The sequence below is a fragment of the Pagrus major genome, chromosome 15 (assembly GCF_040436345.1).
Source record: "Pagrus major chromosome 15, Pma_NU_1.0".
In the NCBI taxonomy this organism is placed as follows: Eukaryota; Metazoa; Chordata; class Actinopteri; order Spariformes; family Sparidae; genus Pagrus; species Pagrus major.
In genome coordinates, this window is record NC_133229.1 from 8409704 (window position 1) to 8429602 (window position 19899).

Here is a 19899-nt window from a genome sequence, read left to right on the forward strand (position 1 = left end):
TCTTATTAAGAAAGAGAAAAGGCATGTATCTGAAGTTTGAAGGACAACAAGCCTATTTAACACTATTCAGGGCAGCACAAGACTCTCTCTTTTCATAATGCCATTATTTCTTTCAGATGTTTATGAGATGAATATTCTCGCTCTTTTCTCAGCTCTGTCCCTGTGTGTGGTTATTGTATATCTCTGTTCTTTTTCCTCCCTCTTGGTCTGATTTCTTCAGTTTGACCCTCCCTTTTTCCATTCCTGGGGCATCTAAGATGGTTATCACTCTGTAATCTACTGAACTACTCATATTGCCTACCATTCTCATAAAATTAGTGACTTTGGAAGATTGTTTTTTTCTTCCATATACAAATTAACTCAGGACAATATATCCTTGTTACGGTGTTTTTGCTTCTGTTTTCTGATTTTCCAGGATGGGTTTATTAAGATTGGGTGCAAGGATACTCATGTTGGTCATAATGCCCACTTTTCCTTATTAACTCCTCAAAACCAATCTCTGGATAATTCTACCCAAATCATTCTTTAATTCAAACATGAACATATGCTCATACCACAGCTGTGCGGCTTCCTGCTGTTCGAGACTTCTAATTGACTTTTGGAAGAAATCATACAGTACCTGAATAATTTGATTGGTTGTGCATCCTCAGAGAAGTTTTCTTGTGTTTTTAAACTCTCATATTAACAGTTTGACTGATGGTATTGTTCTCACTGTAATAACAATGAGCACTGCACACTGCTGTATTTTAACACCACACAGTGCATGTATAGTAGTTTGTAATATTACTTTACCAGGTGGTCTTAGTTTGTCTAACAATATCCTGCACTGTTTCCCTTAGGCCTTGGAAAGTGACTATGTGAGTGCCCACCTCCACCTGTGGATCGACCTGATTTTTGGGTACCGGCAACAAGGCCCTGCTGCTGTAGAGAGTGTGAACACGTTCCACCCTTACTTCTATGCTCAGAGAGGCCGGCAGAATGCTAAGGACCCCGTCATCAAGAGCACAATCTTGGGATACGTCAGCAACTTCGGCCAGGTTCCCAAACAGGTAAAAAGAATAAGCTAGTGGGCTACTTTCTGCATCAGGTGATCATATTGTTTTTAAAAATTATCCTGTCTTTTAAATAGCTCTTCTCCAAGCCACATCCACCTCGCAGTGGCTCTAAGAAAGAGGGATCATCATCGGCTCATCCAACTCCATTTTTCTTCAAACTGGACAAACTGAAGACCTCTGTGCAGCCATTCAGAGGTTTGACATTTTGTGAAATAGGCTTTTTTCCTTGCTTGCCGAAGGTTAGATTAAAAGATCTTAAAAGCGATTAAAAGCGCTAAATATGAAGCTACAGCCTGCGACCAATTAGCAGAGCATAGTACAAAGACTTGAAACAGGCAGACACAGCTAGCCTAGCTCTGTCCAAAGGTAAAACAAAAGATCTGGCTGCCAGCACCTCTATCTGAGACATAACATGTTACTGAGGGAGCTTTAGAGGAGCTGGTTGAGACATTTATAAGCTTTGGACCAGGGTTGATCCAATGCTGATACCAGTATCGGGAATGCCTTCAGCCATCAGCCAGTACACAAGTTTTTGCACATGATCTGATGCTATGTAATATTTCTTTCTTCCGGGATCCTACTTCTTCCCAGCAGCGTCCTGTACACATATGTGCAACTTAACAGATTTTTTACTGCACAGTAGTAGCCAATATCCAAAACGGCAAACAACTTGTGTAACTTGAAGCACATCCATAACTTAACGTTCATACAGGGTTAGTAGTGTACAGTTATAAAACAACTATAAAAAAATGTAAAAAAAAAAAATGTTTTATGCACTGGTGTCGGATCCTTCCTCAGTATCGGTCTATCACAAAGTTCAGGTATCAGAGTCAGTATCAGGAAGGAAATATGGTATTGGTGCATCTCTTCTTTGAACAGAGCCAAGCTAGCCGTTCCACCTGCTTCTAGTCCTTATGCTAAACTAAGCTAACCGATGCTGACTAGTGGCTCCATATTTTGCATAATCCCAGCTAAAATGTCTATTCCCTTACATGGAGGTATAAAATCAAAGCAAATCATAATATAGCCTCATAAACAACAGATATTTCCAAACAACTGAATCGTTGTTGATATTTTCTGCTGAGTAAACTAAATTCAATCAATTCGATTCATCTGCATTTGACACCATTTTATATTGTTCCTCCTTTATTTTATCTCACACCTTTTGATGTCAATTATTATATATAAGATGTTCCCAGGTCTCAAGGGTTTCTTTGAAACGGAGCGAGAGCGTCCATAGATTAATTTACACTATGGAAGGGTGGAAGGAGCTATCTGTTAGAGCTACAATATGGAGATGATTCTTCCACTGAGCCCTACTTAATAATCTGAATATCCCTACAGGCCCACTGAGGGAGAGGAGATGAATCTGCGAATGCTCAGGGAGAGATTCCTGCAAATTACATTTCATATTAAATCTTAGAGTGTCTGATCTGATCAATAAGCAGATAGAGATGAATAGGAGGAGGAACACTAAGACTAATGCAGACACAACTTCTTTCCGGGGATTTTAGAAGCAGAACTGACGGTGGGATATAATGATTTCTGCCTGTTCCTGCATGAATAGGTCAATTACAGGCACAATTACAGCTTCTCTCTCGCTGCCCCACCCTCATACACACACACACACACACACACACACACACACACACACACACACACACACACACACACACACACACACACACACACACACACACACACACACACACACACACACAGCTAGTGGTGTCCAGGATGCAGGTGTCCCCCTAGGACAGAGCCTCAGCTTGCTGTAACCTGGGAATAGCTGTTTTAATTGCCCAGTCTACTATGGTCAATTTAATGAAATTCTTTACAAGTTTACTGAGACACCAAACTCTTTAATGTGATGTTTTTGAAGAGCTATTATCTTTATCTGGCCAGGCAAGTTTATTCAGGTACACAAAAGGCAGATTGAGGTCACTTTATCCAACTTTTTGTGGGTGCAGATGTATGAAGAGACAATTTTAATAAAAACACACTCTTACTTTGTTCCACAACTTCTTGCTGATGGTGCCCCTCTTCCACTAACAATGTCAACATTTCTGCAGAGCTGCCGAGAGGCCCAGTGGGTCAGATACTGTGTCTGGAAAAAGAAGTTGTGGTCCTGCAGAGAAACAGACTCCTCCTGTCGCCTCTGTCAGGCTGCTTCTTCAGCTGGGGCTTCCCTGACAACAGCTGTGCCTTTGGAAACTATTCCACAGAAAAGGTATGTATGTACGTTTGTGGTGTGATGATGTGGATCCAACCTTGCAAAGTGATGTTGTTTTTCTTTGACAAACAAGACAAGACTTTTTCTCACATATGTGACTTGAATCACAAAGTATATTATAATATTATATACTTGGGAGGCCTAATATGCACATTTATTGAAACTGAATTTTACCCAGTTTAATCACATGCATATGAAGCATCTCACTGTGTCTTGATCAAGCCGAACACACCATCAGCTAATCAGAATCATCTGACTTCTATTATCACTAGTCACGCTCAATCAAAACAGTGAAGTGATCTTTATAATCTGCCAAACTCTCACTCTCTTCATAGCACTACATTCTGCTGTGTTAACTGTGTTGACAAATTTCTTGACAACTATTTGAATACTTGTACATATTTATCATACCTGGCAATGCACTCTGCGTATCTGATATCTCAGCAATATCTTGGTTCCTGCTTTATAGGGCCTTTTGAAGGGTTTACAACACTCCACATATAAAAAATGCTGCACGATACTTTGGAGAACAAAAAGTTATAAGATAAATAATAATGTAAAATTAATACAAAGATTTTTTTTTACCAGTTAGATGAAAAATTCATCTACTTAAAAATAGGTTTTTAAATACCATCCAGTCCCTTCACTCCATCATAAATATAATACATACAGTACATACATGATCACAGATTGATTTACTTATGTATGTCCATGTTAAGGTCTTTGCTGTGTGTGAGAGTTTGTGTAACTGGGGGGAGATGTTGTGTGCCGCCTGTCCGAACCCGACGACCATCGTCACTGCAGGGACCAGCACTGTGGTGTGTGTGTGGGACATATCAGTCAACAAGGACAAACTCACTCACATGAAACTCAGACAGGTTGGTTTGCTTGCTTGTCTGTTTGAGATTTATCTTTCAGAATGCATTTTCATTCACACAAACACTAACCCGGTTTTTCTTCACAGCCGTTATACGGTCACACAGATTCAGTGACGTGCCTGGCTGTGTCTGAGGTCCACAGTCTTATTGTAAGTGGCTCCTGTGACCTCACCTGTATCCTGTGGGACATGGAGGAACTCAGCTACGTCACCCAGTTAGCAGGACACACTACCAGCATCTCTGCACTAGCTATCAATGACCTCACTGTAAGTCCACCTTCTTGACCTCTTTTTGTTATAATTCTCGACTGACTCTACTCTCAAAATCTCTCTTCTTTCTGTTCTTTGTCATTTTTCTCACTGTTGCCATGTTTTTGCCCTTCAATCTTCTCACAGTGTGAGGAAAAGATAATTCTCACTGCTGACAGCATGCATATCCTCTTTGCGTGTGTTTTGCTTTTTTGGGCTTCTCTTTGTGTACCTTTGCGCACATGGGCATCAACACCATATTACTCTGTAATCCAAGGGTGAGATTGCGTCCTGTGCGGGACCTCAGCTCTACCTGTGGACCATGAAGGGCCAGCTGCTGACCTGCACTGACACTTCCTGCGGGCCTCAGCCAGACATCCTGTGTGTCAGCTTCACACAGCGACACGAGTGGGACGCCAAGAACGTTGTCGTCACTGGCTGTGCAGATGGCATCATACGGGTGAGTTTTTTTTAATGTAAGCGTATAATAATGTGATTGTTACTGTGTGTACAGGAACGGCTGGGCCCCTGAAAAGGTCCAGTGAATGGGCCCTCCCATAATGTGCTTTACTCTTTCCTACATAAACACATGCGGAACGTCCTAGCTAGCAATGTTAGCTTTTAGCCTTCTGACTATTGTTTGCCTCTGCAGCCTGGCTGGGAGAAGCTTGCTGAGCTGAATCAACATTACATTACATGACAAAGGGGGTCTTCAATATGAAACAGGCGACAGTTTACTAAAGCAACAACAATTTAATTTTTTTTAATTTTTGTTTTAATAAGTAATGGTGAGTATTTTTTGTTCAAAATCAAATTTGGTTATATTTGCTTAAATTAGGATAATTATTGGAGGGCCCTCCCATAGTGTCAGGGCCCCAAAGAGCTTTCCCCTTTTCCCCCCTTATGGGCGGCCCTGTGTGTGTGTATGAGAGAGAACGTCCGTCTTTAAAGTCACTGTCTGGCAGCTCTCTGCAGGACTAATAGATCAGTGGGAGAGGTTGCTTTGTTTTTATACAGTATTCAAATGTAACAGTCATTACTTTGGTATTAGCCTCGCAGCAGCTTGGATGTCCATCAAGGTATTAATAACAGCATATGGGTTATGTGTGTGACTGCATATAAGCATATGCTGCCTCTCTGCAATCAAAGCTGCAAACTCTAAATTAGGCTTCACTCGGGAGGGGGTGCCCGTGCCACATGCACAACACACACACAAGAATAGTATTATTACTTTATTATTACCTTGAGTTATGGGATGTGTGCGCGCGCTGGTGCGTATGCGAGTGTGTTTGTTATTATGTTGAATTACGTCTGATTTTGCTACTCGTTATGTGTCTCTCATACAGATATGGAAGACAGAGTACACCAGAACACAATTACCTGGCCCTCAAGAAGAGCCTGTGTCCCCAGGGCAAGACCGAACAGAGAGAGACGGTAATGTTACAGGCAGTAGGATGGGATATGCATATAGGTATTGTATTTATAACAACACAGATGATGGCTGCAGCTGACAGTTGTGAAACAGTGAGTCTGAGATGCGACTGCACAAATAGAAATGATTCTTGTGTTTTGTGTTTTCAAAAAGAAACCCATCGCTATCTAATTAGATAAATCCTTAAGTGTGAGATGATTATTTTTAACCGCTCATCTCAGAGCTCAACAGCGAGGTTTCCAGATGAGAGCTTGTAATGCTTACCCCATCCCTCACTAGCATTAGGGCTAGCAGGAATTATGTTGTTATAAAGTTATTAAACATAGAGGCAGTAAACACTGATGAGTAATTCTGCTGACGTGTGTGTGCTTGTATAATTTAGAAAGCAATAATACCCAGATCCAATTTGGCATACGTTGGTTACAGCCTTGCATCACCTCATAGGAGTATTATGCTTGGTAAATTACATTGAGACAAGTCTTTACGTAACACTGAAGCATTTATATTCAAGGGATTTTTCTCCCTTTATCAGCCTGCTGGCCACAGATACACACTGTGTTCATGCACAATTTGATTTCCTTGTGACGACCGCTGGGTCAGGGTCACAGACAGGGTGGACACCTGCCCTGTGATTCAGTAATAAAGGTGGTTTCTTCATGATGTATCCACAGAGAGCAGCTCATGCCAGGTGAAAGGCTGGGAGAGACATCTGGTGTTATGTCAGGAGCTGAACAGAAATCAGGCTGTGTCGCAACGCCGCTTTAGGAATAATCCAGCCATCACAGCGCTGGCCATGTCCAGGTACTGTAAACACTGCTCACAGCTGTGAGAGGAGTGATTTGCCTTAAAGTTAACAACTTAAACTACATTTAAAGGTCCAGTCTGTACTATTTAGGGGGGTTTAACTTTAGGAGAATGGAATGTATTATATTGATCATAATTGTTTTCATTAGTGTATAATCACCTAAAACTAAGAAATTCTGATTCTTTTTAAAGTCTGACCTGCTGATTTTCAAAACTACAATTGACAGAATACACAAACAAATGTATGTTCATAATAAAACATAAACTATTTAAATATTTAAATTAAATTTTCTCCAAAACTGCACCAGGTTACAGGACCTTCTCGCACTCTCACTTCTCTTCTTTAACATGTTTGTTTGTGTGTTTTTAACATTTTATTTCAGACTTTATATACTTGGCTTACAGAATAGAAACTGAATTCTGCCAAATCTGACCCCTATTGTATGTGTTTTATTGTTTTAAAACAGAGTACAACATCACACTCTTAACTTAAGCACACTCTCTTCTGTGTAGGACTCATGCTACTCTGTTGGTGGGCGATGCCTGGGGCAGAGTTTTCAACTGGACCTGTGAGTGAGAGGTTTTGAGAGGGTTTGAGCATAATCACACCTCCGGGCGCTATTTCTACACACCCTCTATCCTCTCAGAGAGACTTTGACACAGGAAATCCATCAGTGTCTCAGGTCTGACACCAGTTGAGCATTGATACACGCTGCGTGTCACTTCAGGTCTGTGTCTGCATTCAGGGAGAACCATGTTACAATATTTGGTACATTCAAGTCTCAGAAGAAATACAATGTTTTATCTCTTACATAGATATTTAATTATGTATGTTTCTTTGTAAATACTATATTTCAACTATTAAAACTATTGAGTTATTTGCCTAAATCTTCTCTGTGGGTCTTCATAATTTTATCTGGGATGCATAAAGGTGCAAACGCTGCCTAACATTCCCCAGAACTGCTGGGTAAATTTTCATGAGGAATGTGATGGAAAAACACTTTCTTATCAACGATACTTAATTAACCCTTGCTACTCCATCAAATCTAACTAGGGGTTACAGCAGAAGTCTATGGTTGAACGAGACAGCTTCAAGCTGAAACAGGAGGAACTGTGTGAGTGATGAACAAGAGTGTGCACGCTTGGCCAGTGTTCCCTGAGAAATCCAGCTTTTTAATAGTGCCGTAGAGCCTGAGCAGTCCATTTCTCACGAACTGCACATCAAGCATCCATTATCATAAAAAATGTGGTATGCACACGTCAGCATTTTGTGCTGCGAGGATTTTAGTGTTTTGCTTTGTTAAACGTTTGTGGTATGGACAATTCAGGATGTTTAGTTAGCTGTAAATAGTTTGTAGTTTCTTTGTTGTTTTCACAATGTGTTTTTAATCTGCTTTGTAATGTGACATTTACGAGCATTTGATCGTTTGACTGTCTTTTCATTTGTTGTTCCATTATCCGTCACAAGTTTACGGTGGTCATGTCAAGTGTGCGTGTTGAGGATGATATAAAATGTGTTTGGGTGTTGTTGAGGTATCCTTTGTGCTTGTTTTGTGTGCTTTTTGTGTGTGTGTGTTTATGGTTAACCATGAACAAATATGCCCTTTTAGCCACCAAACTCGAAGAGAGACAGTACGAAACCCTAAACACAGTTTGTAATTTCTGCTGCTAGATGCTCCTCAATCAAAGCAATGAAGACAAAAGACATAGTTTGATGATGGTGTGAAGAAGCGTGGGAGTTGTTGTCTTCATTGTTTAACAACCGCCATTGCAGATAAAAAATATGTCGGGCAGAAATGTTCAGAGACGAGGTAATGTTTCAAAGTATTCTTCACGTTATGTTTAGTCAAGTTCATCGACTATTACCTCACTCTCTGACGTATCATCTGAGTTTTTATTCGAGGTTATAGCAGCAGGCGACCACATGAAATGCAGTATTACCTTGAATAAATTACAGATTTCTCTGGGTTTGAACATTTTTGGAAACTCTTGGAATAATGTGACTGCACAACTCAACAAAATATATATCAAATGTCTAGTCGTTTTTAGGTATTTTAATCCTGAAATGTTACATATTATGTCTTTAATCTTTTGAACAATTATTTTAATCTTTCAGTGGAAAAGTAAAATACTGACACACCTACATCAGTGCAATAAGAATCCATTTTAAGTGATGGTGGATTGTGGAGACTTGTTCCCTCTCTCTGTCTGCCTGTCTTGCTTGCACTCTCATGCACACTCACCACTCCTCTCTATCATAAAGGAAGAGGTCTCTCTCTTTAACCTTTGTGTGTGTGGCTAATTGTGCTAAGTGGAGTGGCTTAATAGAGTGGAAAATAGTCCTCATAATTTTCCCAGAGAGCGAGCAATGACCTTCTCTAAAGACAACGGCCATCTCCATTCTCTCTACACCGCTGGTTTTATGATATGAAATGTCAAACCATTGGGTTCCTCAGAATAATTAAATCAAATAAATTATTGCACCTAGGCAGAACCATCTTGTAGCCTAACCCAATTATAATGCACTGTAAAGCTAATTATTAACCATGATTACAATTAGTCTAATTTGAATAAATGTAGTCATTAGCGGGTTCATCCTAGTCAGTGAGTCTGAACTGTGGGGGATGATGGCCGCTCTCTCCGTCTCTCCCCCTCACACAGAGGAGGGTGTGGATGTGCATCATTCTCTTTCTCCACGCGCCTCTGTCTTCATCCCATTTTTCATACACTGACCTTCACAAAATAGCCTTCATCCTTCACCTTTCTTGGGTACTTGAGCATAATGTGAGCTGTTTCCTGGATTCATGTTTGCTGTTTATGCCCGTTGATCAGACTTTGAAATGAGAAGCAGAAGACTCAATGTGGGATTTCTGCCCCCTCTTCTATTTTACAACCGTGCTAGAAAATCAAATCTAGACTAAATATTGGCTCCGGCTGGTAGACATTACATCAGTCCCCTGTCATGTTTTATTTGGCGAATATTAGCTTTTGCTTCAACAAAAGAGGTCCCACTTGTTAGATTTAAAGCAGTAGTTGGATATTTGCCAAATAGGCTTAGAGTTTGATGAGAATGTTGATACCACTCTCAAACGTGTCGGGAAAAAATTACAACCAGCAGTTGGTTAGTTTAGCTTAGCATAAAGACTGCAACAGGTGGAAAAAGCTAGCCTTGCCCTGTCTGAAGGTAGCAAAATCGTTCCACCACCACCTGAAGTGGCATCTTGCATGAGAAAGTTGAAGAAATAGCTTGAAAAACAACCCACAAGTTGTCATATTCACACTTTGTTTTTGCACAGATTAAACAAACAAGATAGTAAAGGAAACTTATTATGCTTTTTTTGGTATTTTCCTTTCCTTCAGTGTGTTGTATAGGTTCTTGTGCATGTAAAAGGTCTTGAAAGCTAAAAAGACAATAGTCCACGCCAGCAGGAGCTCCTCTCACTCACAAGAAACACTGCTCCTGAAACGCCTCATCAGTAGTCCCGCCTTTAATTCCGTGACTTCTTGACATCATTATGTCACCATGTCAAACATTTGCATAATTTATGCATATATTCATGGTAGAAGTGGTGCTGGCTCAGACATGTGTGAGCTGACCAGTCAGAGCAGACTTCATACTCAGGAGGCAGGCCCTAAAGAGACAGGAGCTAAAAACAGAGTATCTCAGACAGAGGGGGTATACAGTGCTGCAGTATGAGAAAGCCGATGTGTTTTTTGAGCATTAAAACATGGAAACCTATTCTACTAGTAACCCAAAATAAAATTATGAACCTGAAAATGAGCATAATATGTCTCCTTTAACATATCAGTTAACTGGTGAGCTTGAGATGTGCCAGTAGGCAGAATATGTTATCTTTGGACAGAGCCAAGCTAGCTGATTCCATCTGCTTCTAGTTTTTGTGCTAAGCTAAGCTAACTGGCTGCAGATTGTATACTTATCTTTACCTGGTAGATATGAAAGTGGTAGCAACCTCCTTATTAAACTCTCCAACAAAGAACAAAAAAAGTGGATTTTTGTCAATGTTGAGCTTTTAACATGTTAGAGAGCTAATTCATTTCTAATTTTTTAATCTGTCAAATGTATTAAAAGAAACAGTAAGCTTCTCAATGGGCCAGAGATGATGTGATGTTTGTGTTCTACAACCTATGCTGCTATAATGTATCTCAGACACTGGATGCTTTGCAGCTGTTTGTAATACTCGGTTGGTTTTGACTTATGTCATGTAAAACAGATTTTGCTTGTGACCCCAGAACAATTATAGACAAATCAAGTGCATTCCAATCCACTTTAAAGAGATAATTGGAAACAGTATGTTTCATAAATCAAAGACTGTATTCTTAAACGTCAGACCCAGGCATATATTTATTCATTTGGTGTATTAGTACTGAAATTATAAATGCAGTTGAAATGTGTTACAATGCCTTATGACACTGCAGTTTAGAGAGCCTGGACCACAGTTTCTTTCCACACACGGTCTCCTGAGTTTATACACAATAGTTAACAGTAAGAGCATTCTTATAAACATCTGGCTCACAGGCCGGCGATGCCAACAAACAAAACAAGAGAATTATAAGACCCAAAAACTGCTGTGCTGGAATGGAACCGCGCCGAGGAAACACAAAAACGCTCATTTACCAACAGTTGTAGCATACTTACAGCCAAAAAACAAATGCTAAAGCCATACTGATAGTTCATAAATATAGTCCTTTGGATGCCACTCAGTACAGTCTGGAGAGCTGAATCTCTGCCCTCACCAGGAGGCACCATGACATCCAGGTGTCCAGAGCTGCTGTGTTTACAGCTGTTTTTCCTGGAAGAGGATCTGAGCGTACACAGTGTCCGGGCTGGAGGGTGCAGGGTCGGGAGTGGAGGAGGCTGGGGGCTCTGGCCTCGGTCTGACCAACTCCAGCTCTGCATATGTCAGACTATCCTCATGTGATACTCGAGGCTGGAGGAGGGAGGGAGGGAAAGAGTGAGGTAAACTTGAAGGAATTTAGCCCGGAGATAAAAGAGAGAAATGTATAAAAATATCTATAATGAACATGGACATCTCAGAAAAAAGATGAATGCGAGTGGTGTCTGCTTTTAATCGTTTTCAGCAAACAGTAGTGTTCTTCCACTGTGCGTGGTAAACACCCCTTCGTGCTTTTCAGCTGCAGAAAGTATGTGTTTACTGGATTTGCAGGACCTCTTGGAACATTCAGTTTACTCTGAAAAACATTCGGTACAACGGGAGGCTTATCCAGCATCCTCAGATCCTCCTAGTTGCACTAATCCAATCAGTATGTTTGTGCAAATAAACAAAACCTCACTTCTCCTGAGCTTCATTTCACTACAAAATCACAAGAACGCCATTAGTAGAAAATACCGATGATCCTTAGTTTGAGTAGTTTTCTTCTGCGTGTACTTGTTTGACATTTTTATTGTAGGAATAAAACCAATGAAGCAGTCTAAATAAATAATTGTGTTTGAGAAGCAATAAAACTAAATAGAATTATCAAGCTCATAACTGAATGAAGAGACGGCAATAAACTCCTGTAGACAATCACGCAGTCGTGGGACAAATTCCCTCTTGCATGTGTCTCAATAACAACTCTGAGCGTGAAAGAAAACGATCTTTTCAAAATGTTAATAAATACCTTTGAACAGATATAAGTGCACTTGTTTGAGAAATGATTTAGATGAAGTGGATGTAGGTCTTGTGCTTGAGAATGAGGAGACTTACAGTGGCAGAACTCCTTAGATGATGCTTTAACCGTCTGGGCTTCTGAGGTCTCTTTGCAGCAACAGGCACTGAAACAGAGTCATAACTGACTCAAACAGCCAGGAGGAATCATCACAGAAACGACTGTGTTGTTAAGAGAAAATCATCCTTCACAAACACTTCGGTGTCAAGGTGTAGTTTATAACAGAAATAAGAGCTTTATTTGGTCATTTTCAGACGAGACAGCCAAGACACTCATTCTAAGTTTCGTTCTCAGACTGTTTCTGGTAGTCTCTCAAACGCTCCTGTTTGCGTCATGGAGATTGAATTATGCAAGAGATATCTTTTTCTGCTTTTGTACTGGCTGGATACCTTCATTTATGGTTGTTTTCGTTACCCACTAAATCCCTTTATTGGGGCTGGAGCCCATCTCCTGAGTCTCTAATGTCTCCTGTGTGTCTGGAATTTGAGAGGAAACTCAGACTCAGACACATAAAGATGAGGACCGGGAATTCAACTCCATACTGTGCGATGACACTGAGCCCCTGTGCCCCCCCTCGACTATAAGATTAGACTGAAAAAATGTAGTTAGTGAAATTGGTTTGACACTTAAACACCTTTACCTCTCCAGACTATAAAACTCAAAATTTCAAATTAAACAATCTTGAAATAAATAGTCTTCAACAGCTCTTACTTCATGTCCACACTGAAGACTTAACCTGAGGGGTCACAAGTAGGCGCTGCTTTGTTTTTAAAGGTCATGAGCCAAAAAGGCCAAATAGACCTTTCAAAGAATTTAACCTTTCCAAGAGGTGACATCCTGCCCTCCAAATATCACTTTACCTTTGGCTGGTATGTGTGGCGGAGGCTCCTCGGGTAGTTTAGGTGGTGGTACGATTACTCTTCTGTCAGTTTTCTGCCTTGTGTCTTTCCTTTGGGCTCTCGGGGAGGAACTGGAGGAGCTGCTGGAGCTGGTTACGGTCTCTCCTGAGCTGCATGGAACAGAGGAGAGTATTTTAAGGTCTAATTACAGGTAGCGGTAATCTAGATTATTAATTAATCTTAATATAAAAGCATTATAATGTTAGTTAACGGAAATTATTTTGCAAATGATCAATTAATAATTAAGTGCATTGTCTGAAAGTAGTATAAAAAGTCAAACCAGCAATCCAAAACCAAAGAGACAATGATGTAAAACACAGAAAAGTAGCAAATTCTCAAATTTGAGAAAATAGAACCAGCAAATTTCCATCAGTGTTTTAGGATTAATTTTCTGTCGATTAACTTATCTATTAATCAGTTTCTTGTTTCAACACTAAAAAACTACTGTACCTGCTCTCGGGACACTTCACCAGAAGGTAACTGCCTGTGGAGAAGGTAGCAGGAAAAATCATGTTGACTTGACAGTGTAAAGGTTATCCAGGTGTTATTTTTTAAAGGAAACTGAAAGTTAAAGGAGACCTATTATGCTTTTTACATTTTTTCCTTGCCTTCGGCATTTACATACGGTCTTGTGCATGTAAAAGCTCTTAAAAGTTAAAAAGGTCAAAGTCTGCACCAACAGAAGCTCCCCTCTCCCACAGAAAACACTGCTCCTGAGCGCCACCTGCATATGTATTTAGCACATCTGCTCTGTCTGAAAACTGATGTGTTTTTTGAGCACTGAAGCATGTAAACCTATTCTAGTAGTGACCAAAAATAAAAATTATGAACCTGGAAATGAGCATAATAAGTCTCCTTTAAAGTCTCTGTCAGAAAACAAATGATTGTTTTACTTTTGAGCCTGTGTCTTCTGTGAAGGTACTGGCAAGTGAGAACCAGAGTGAACAGGAAGATGGACAGCAGGCCCAGTGAGCAAATCAGCACAGCGCACAGATACACATCTACAAAACAAACAGGCATCAGAAAAGTGGCATTATCAAAGTAAGACTTGTATATGGTAAAGGACTAAAGACAAAAACAGTACCTGCAAACAAACGCCACAGTCCTTCACTGGTACCATCGTCAAGAGTTAAGTGCACTGGGGGAAAAAAGTTTAAAAAGTCAGCAAATGCAGTCGGAGGGAAGGAAACTGTGCCCAGACTGAGTATCTTTGTAAATTGCTGTTGTCTGAGGAAACTGACCGAATACAGCAGACAGCCTCAGTGGCTTCCAGAAATATCAAAACTGCTGTCAAGACGGGAGATTCTGCTGCTGCATCAGCCAAACCCACCACACACACACACACACACACACACACACACACACACACACACACACACACACACACACACACACACACACAAGCCTGGCTTGGCTGTATTGCTGTTCTTGGACAGTGTTTGGGGGTTCCCCTCTACTCTGCATCTCCACTTCCTTTAGGTGGTCGCTTCTCAGCTGTTTAATGATACACTTTTCTTTGTGTGCTCATGAGTGTGAAAAGAGAACGAGTAAGAAAGTTGTTGTCAGTCTGTGCCAGTGTCTGTGAATGATGGGTTGTGTGTAGGTCAGGGGTATTTAGCATGAGGTTGAGGAGAGTTAAAAAGAGGCTGTGTACATAAATTACTTAGTCTCTGCTCCACATAATGAGTTTTTAATATGTCTTTTAAACACAGGTTGATAAACATATTAATAAGAAATGATAAGATATTAACTCTAATTGACTTCTAGCCTGTTTCCAGACTGCTGAACTGCCTGCAAAGTTGTCAAATGTGGTCTTGGCTGCTCGGTCTGAATATCACGGTAATTAATGTCAACACAACGGCGTTTGTGTTGTGACCAAACATGAAAAATGGCAGTAGATGTATCGGGCAGTAAAGGCAGGAGAAGATATGCTTTAGAAAACTTCACACAAGTGTAAGGTTGGATTTGATCTTTTTACACATATTTTATATTTTATCTATGTTTAATCCAAGAAAAACAACTTAAAAAAACAAGTCACAAAGAAGACTTTACAACAATGCAGTGCCCTGTATTATGCTATTTTTCTAAATCCTTAATGCACAGTATGAGTTTGCTGAAACATGAAAAGTGTTAATTCAATGCTTTTGTAATTATTGAGTTCCAGTCTATAATGTTGTGTCAGACTGCATTAAATTGAATGGTGTTCCTGTTATTTTGTCCACCCACTGTTTACCAGAAAACGAAAAGTAATGCCAGCCAGGGGAAAAAGACGTGTTTGGATGACATATTGTAGGTGTGACATGCTACATATAACAGGCATCTCTCGTCAATGTGAGCAGTTAACAGTTAATGTAAGTAAACCACATATCTGACCTTCACGCTGTGGTTAACCACATGCTTTTAAACCTCACGTCTGATCAGTGCACACAGCCCCAGGTTAGCAGGTTGGCTGTTAGGGAGTTATTACAGTACACACTGTGCAGATGTGTTGAAGCTGTTGCACACCCAACAGAGCCAGATTTGTGGGGGGAGAAAAAAAACATACAGCTTAAAGCCAAAAACCATCAGGTACAGATTTAGGCTCATCTGCTTTCCTTCAGTCCAGCTGTGAAGACGGGGCACAGAAAAACGAACCATCCGCTCAAAGTCACAGGGTTAGAAACCTGAAGCCCTAACCCAGGGAGCAGCATTTGATCAAATTAAACCGTGCAGATTGTGTGCTCATTTTCTGTTTTAAGAAAAGCAGCAGCAGCAGAAATCACTTAAGCTGAAGGTCTGACTCTGGTAGTTTAGAGACGTGGGAGAGGACAACATGTGTGCAAAATGTTTTGAAGAAAAGTAGTCAGATTATCTCAGTGGGGTGTAGCCTTTGTTCTGAAATCAGCAGACTGAGGGGTTCCCTGGAATACAGTTACAACTTACTGTAGTTTTGTCTTTGTTTATCCTTATAATGTCAGCTCTTGTGTTTGTGGTTCTGTGGTCAATGCATGTCGGAGATGCCTGAGGTTGCGTGGCTTCCTTAGTGGGACATTGCCCTGAATATAGGGCAGGGCGTTGTCAGATGGCTCAGTCTGACTCAAACCTCTACGCTTTTTTCTGCCCTGAAACTAGTGAAAGGTAAACTGTGCAACAGTGTCAGGTGTAGCCACACCTATAGCATGGAATAACAGCATTTTAAAGCTCTACTGAGCCCCTTTAACCAGCGCATCCCATACTGACTGACGGTGTCCCTGCTGATCAGTCCAGCTAACTCTGACAAAGGATCATGCTGTATTATTTATTCTTAACCTGATTTGTTCATGTTGTTTATTGTAGAATATTGGCATGGACTAAATTAGTTCCACTGCAACTGAATTCTCCAGTGGATTTTCTCCTGAGGCTTGCAGAAACTGTACTCGGTACTGACGTCATGAGTGTTTGAACGTAGCCAGCTCAGCAACACTCTACCTTTTTTACTCCTCACACTCACACACACAGAGAGTGATATTGTTGAGTGTGGTTTGGCTGTGTGAGCTCATTGTTTTGAGATGGAAATGCCAGAGGACTGGGGTCACGCTCAAACATACATCTGCACAACTTAAAGCAAATAGAGCAGCTGGAGTCAGAGAATACATGCATGAACATTTCTATTTGCCCTTTATCCTCTAATAAAAACTACTACCCCTCCTTTATTTGCTCATTTCCATCGCCAGATAACATGGACAGCATGTCTCAGCTGACTGTGTGCGGCTGGATGGGAATTCCTTGGAAACTAATATTCCATGGAAACATTTCACAGTACTAACACCAGAAATCCCCTTTGTGTTTGATCCTCTCTTTAAAAAAAAAGCTTTCTTCGCCTCCTGTTTAAGGCCTAATAGATGCAGATTTTACTTTTTTACCAGGTGGTGATGAGAGGTAGTTTTGTTTTCTTTACCAAGTGAACCAAGTGAAGTGTAATCAATGTTAATCATTCCCTTGTATTTGATCTGACAAAAAAAACGTAATACTATCTGAATCCCAAGCCAGGATCGCTCAGGTGCTGTAGGGCTTTCACATCTTGCTCAAAGGACACCTAGTCAAGGAGGATGCTTGCAAAGAAACGGCCTCACACACCTAACAACTTGGCTAACATGCTTAAAGGGACAATTCACCCCAAAATCAAAAATACATATTTCTCCTCTTACATGTAGTGCTATTTACCCATTTAGATTATTTTGTTGTGAGTGTCCGTTGTGGTAGTCAAAGTGTCAAAAAATACATTTGAAAAACTCAACAGCAATGTCTCTTTCCAGAAATTATGACCAAGTTACTCAAAATAATCAAGAGAACTTGTGGTGAGCAGTTTGTAGGGAATATTTTCTTTCACCGTGCAGAGGGAAGCATGCATCTACTCATGAACTAAAAAGGCTAGCTTACATTAACAGCAGAGGAGGACGCCATTAATGTTTACATCTCCTGCTGCCACAAGCACAAGCGTCTCGTCCATGAGTAGATGCTTCCGTCTGCGCGGTGATACGATTGGAGGGTGTAGCTTGGAAGAAAGAAAATAGTTCCACGTGAAACTGCTCACAACAAGGTCTGTGGATTACCTTGAGTGTTATCTAATTCCTTTGTATTTGAGAGAAGGGAGACATTCTTTACAGCCGGTATTTCAAAAACTCAGCTAATTACACCAATCTAGATGGATAAATATTACTACTTTCTTTGAATTTGGGATGAACTGTCAAACAGCTGCTCAAAGACCCTCTATATCTCAACTTTCAGCCAAAATGGGGCCCACAGACAGACGTGACATGAAGAGCAGAGTGTATTAAAGTCCAGCTTTAGTTACCTGTTAGCTGTGTAGTGCTGGTACCATTGGACGAGGCCCTCCATGTGTTCCTGTGTCTGCGGATCTCCTGAACTCTACAGCTGTAGAAACCCTGGTCCCTCCCTGACACATTGAGAATCCACAGCCGGTACATCTCTCCCTCCGTCTCCTCGAACAGACGAAACTTTGGCTGGGGGAAACCACGGGTGTAGTTCCCGTATAGCTTCATTTTCTTTATGCCCATCTTCACAATGAGAAACTGAGAGGGCTCGAGTGCAGGAGGAGAGGGGGATGGAGAGGGGGGAGGAGGCCCGAGAGTGGGAGCAGCGAGAGGGGAGAAGAACCAGCGTAGGATGAGGACACTGCCACTCCTCTTCCTCTGAGATACCAGGCAGGAGAGTGTCAAGTTGTCTCTCTCTGTTACCATGACGACAGGCCCAGGGGTCACTGTCACATTCAGGGCGTGACATACCTCTGATGACAAAAGACACAGACAGATGTTACATACAGCTGTCTCTTTTTTTTTGGCATACACAAATTTATGAATATGTTCTGCATGTAGTCTTTTGTGACAGAAACGTCAAACCAAACCCTAAAATGTTTGAAAACATAAGAACACTTTCAGATCTGGAGGCTTGTGTGACTCCTCCCGGCTTTTTAAATTAGTCATTAACTGGAGCTGGTAATGCGCCCCACATGGAAAAAGTCTTCAGTTCATTTTTGCAAGATGTTTGATTTCCTGCCAATTAAACATAATTGTAGCATTTAGACAAAGTAAGTTTATTTGCACACCCACAGTGGCTGCTTGAATTTATGGTGTTAGAGCTCAGACTATCACTGGTTCTACTTATATCTGTCATTCCATCACTGGATGGGAATTCAGTCGGTAATGGCTAGAAAGCGTACTGAGAACACACTTTGTGCGTCCCTATTTTGCTTCCCTGGAGGTACTTGTGTTTTATCCTGCTGCCAGCTGGGTCAGGTCTGTCTAGAGGAGACATGAAGTCTGGACACAAGATGTGTGATCAGACAGGCACAGAGTATCTACAGGTGGGGAATGTTCATCTTCAGTACGCCCTGAACCAAGCAGAGAGAAACACGACAAGATAACGGGGACCATCTGGGATGCATTGCCTCTTTTTTTTGTTGTTGTTGCTGTGTTAGTTGGGGAATCTCCCTCAGGGTCTGTCCTACACTGTTTAATGTGACAACAAAAGCAGCAACAGGCACACTCAAACCAAACACAAAACCGAACATAGTCAAAAGATTATAGGGCAGGAAATATGAAGTATGAGTTGAGTTGTAAGTCTACTTTATGTCAGTTTATAGAATGCAAATTATACAGCGGTTTTTCTCTGATCACAGAGAACTTGTTTAACTCTGCAACTCGTTTGATTTTTAACAATTTCAAGTTTACAAAACACTTTTTGCTACTTCAGTATTAACTATAATGCAATAATGATTAATGCACTTGCAACTTTTGGTTGTTGTAGAAACAATAACTAAAATGCAGTGTGTTTCTTGCATGTTTGACCTTATTTTCATGCGAAGTTCCGTACTAAACTCAAAATGCATGGTTTCACAGTGGCATATGTTAGATGATAGATCAAGTTACTACTTTAGACACATTCATTTTGTGCTCGCTTTCTTACTGGTTTATATTGCTGTAAACAAGGTAAACTTACCTGTGACCAGAGCCTTAGTCAGGACAAGGACCACTATAGAGAAGTACATTTTCCACAGTCAGCGAATCCATAAACCCAGACAACTGCACAGCACTCACATAAGCAGCTACATTGAAAACAGAGCCTGGCGGCACAACCCACCAGAGCCCTTACCCACCATTAACTCTTCTCCTCTTTCTCCTCTT

The 19899-nt window shown here is 40.8% G+C and overlaps 2 protein-coding genes across 2 annotated transcripts in view; one reads left to right on the plus strand and one right to left on the minus strand.

Annotated features, from left to right (window-relative positions):
* Nucleotides 1–7538, plus strand: part of wdfy4 (WDFY family member 4) — a 43497-nt gene extending 35959 nt beyond the window's left edge. The window contains exons 57-65 of the mRNA XM_073482624.1: nucleotides 840–1049; nucleotides 1130–1250; nucleotides 3128–3285; nucleotides 4008–4166; nucleotides 4253–4432; nucleotides 4692–4874; nucleotides 5761–5848; nucleotides 6518–6647; nucleotides 7164–7538. Of these exons, the coding sequence (XP_073338725.1) occupies nucleotides 840–1049; nucleotides 1130–1250; nucleotides 3128–3285; nucleotides 4008–4166; nucleotides 4253–4432; nucleotides 4692–4874; nucleotides 5761–5848; nucleotides 6518–6647; nucleotides 7164–7227 (1293 nt within the window). The 3' untranslated portion in view covers nucleotides 7228–7538. The remainder of the gene's footprint in view (nucleotides 1–839; nucleotides 1050–1129; nucleotides 1251–3127; nucleotides 3286–4007; nucleotides 4167–4252; nucleotides 4433–4691; nucleotides 4875–5760; nucleotides 5849–6517; nucleotides 6648–7163) is intronic.
* A 3457-nt stretch (nucleotides 7539–10995) lies between these two features.
* On the minus strand, nucleotides 10996–19857 carry vstm4a (V-set and transmembrane domain containing 4a). Its single transcript, XM_073481931.1, has 8 exons — nucleotides 19715–19857; nucleotides 18051–18503; nucleotides 14322–14375; nucleotides 14131–14238; nucleotides 13688–13721; nucleotides 13199–13347; nucleotides 12377–12444; nucleotides 10996–11599 (listed from the first exon to the last, which is right to left on the minus strand). The coding sequence occupies exons 1-8, from the start codon at nucleotides 19761–19763 to the stop codon at nucleotides 11447–11449; spliced, it is 1068 nt and encodes a 355-aa protein (XP_073338032.1). The 5' UTR covers nucleotides 19764–19857; the 3' UTR covers nucleotides 10996–11446.
* Between the last annotated feature and the right edge of the window lie 42 nt (nucleotides 19858–19899).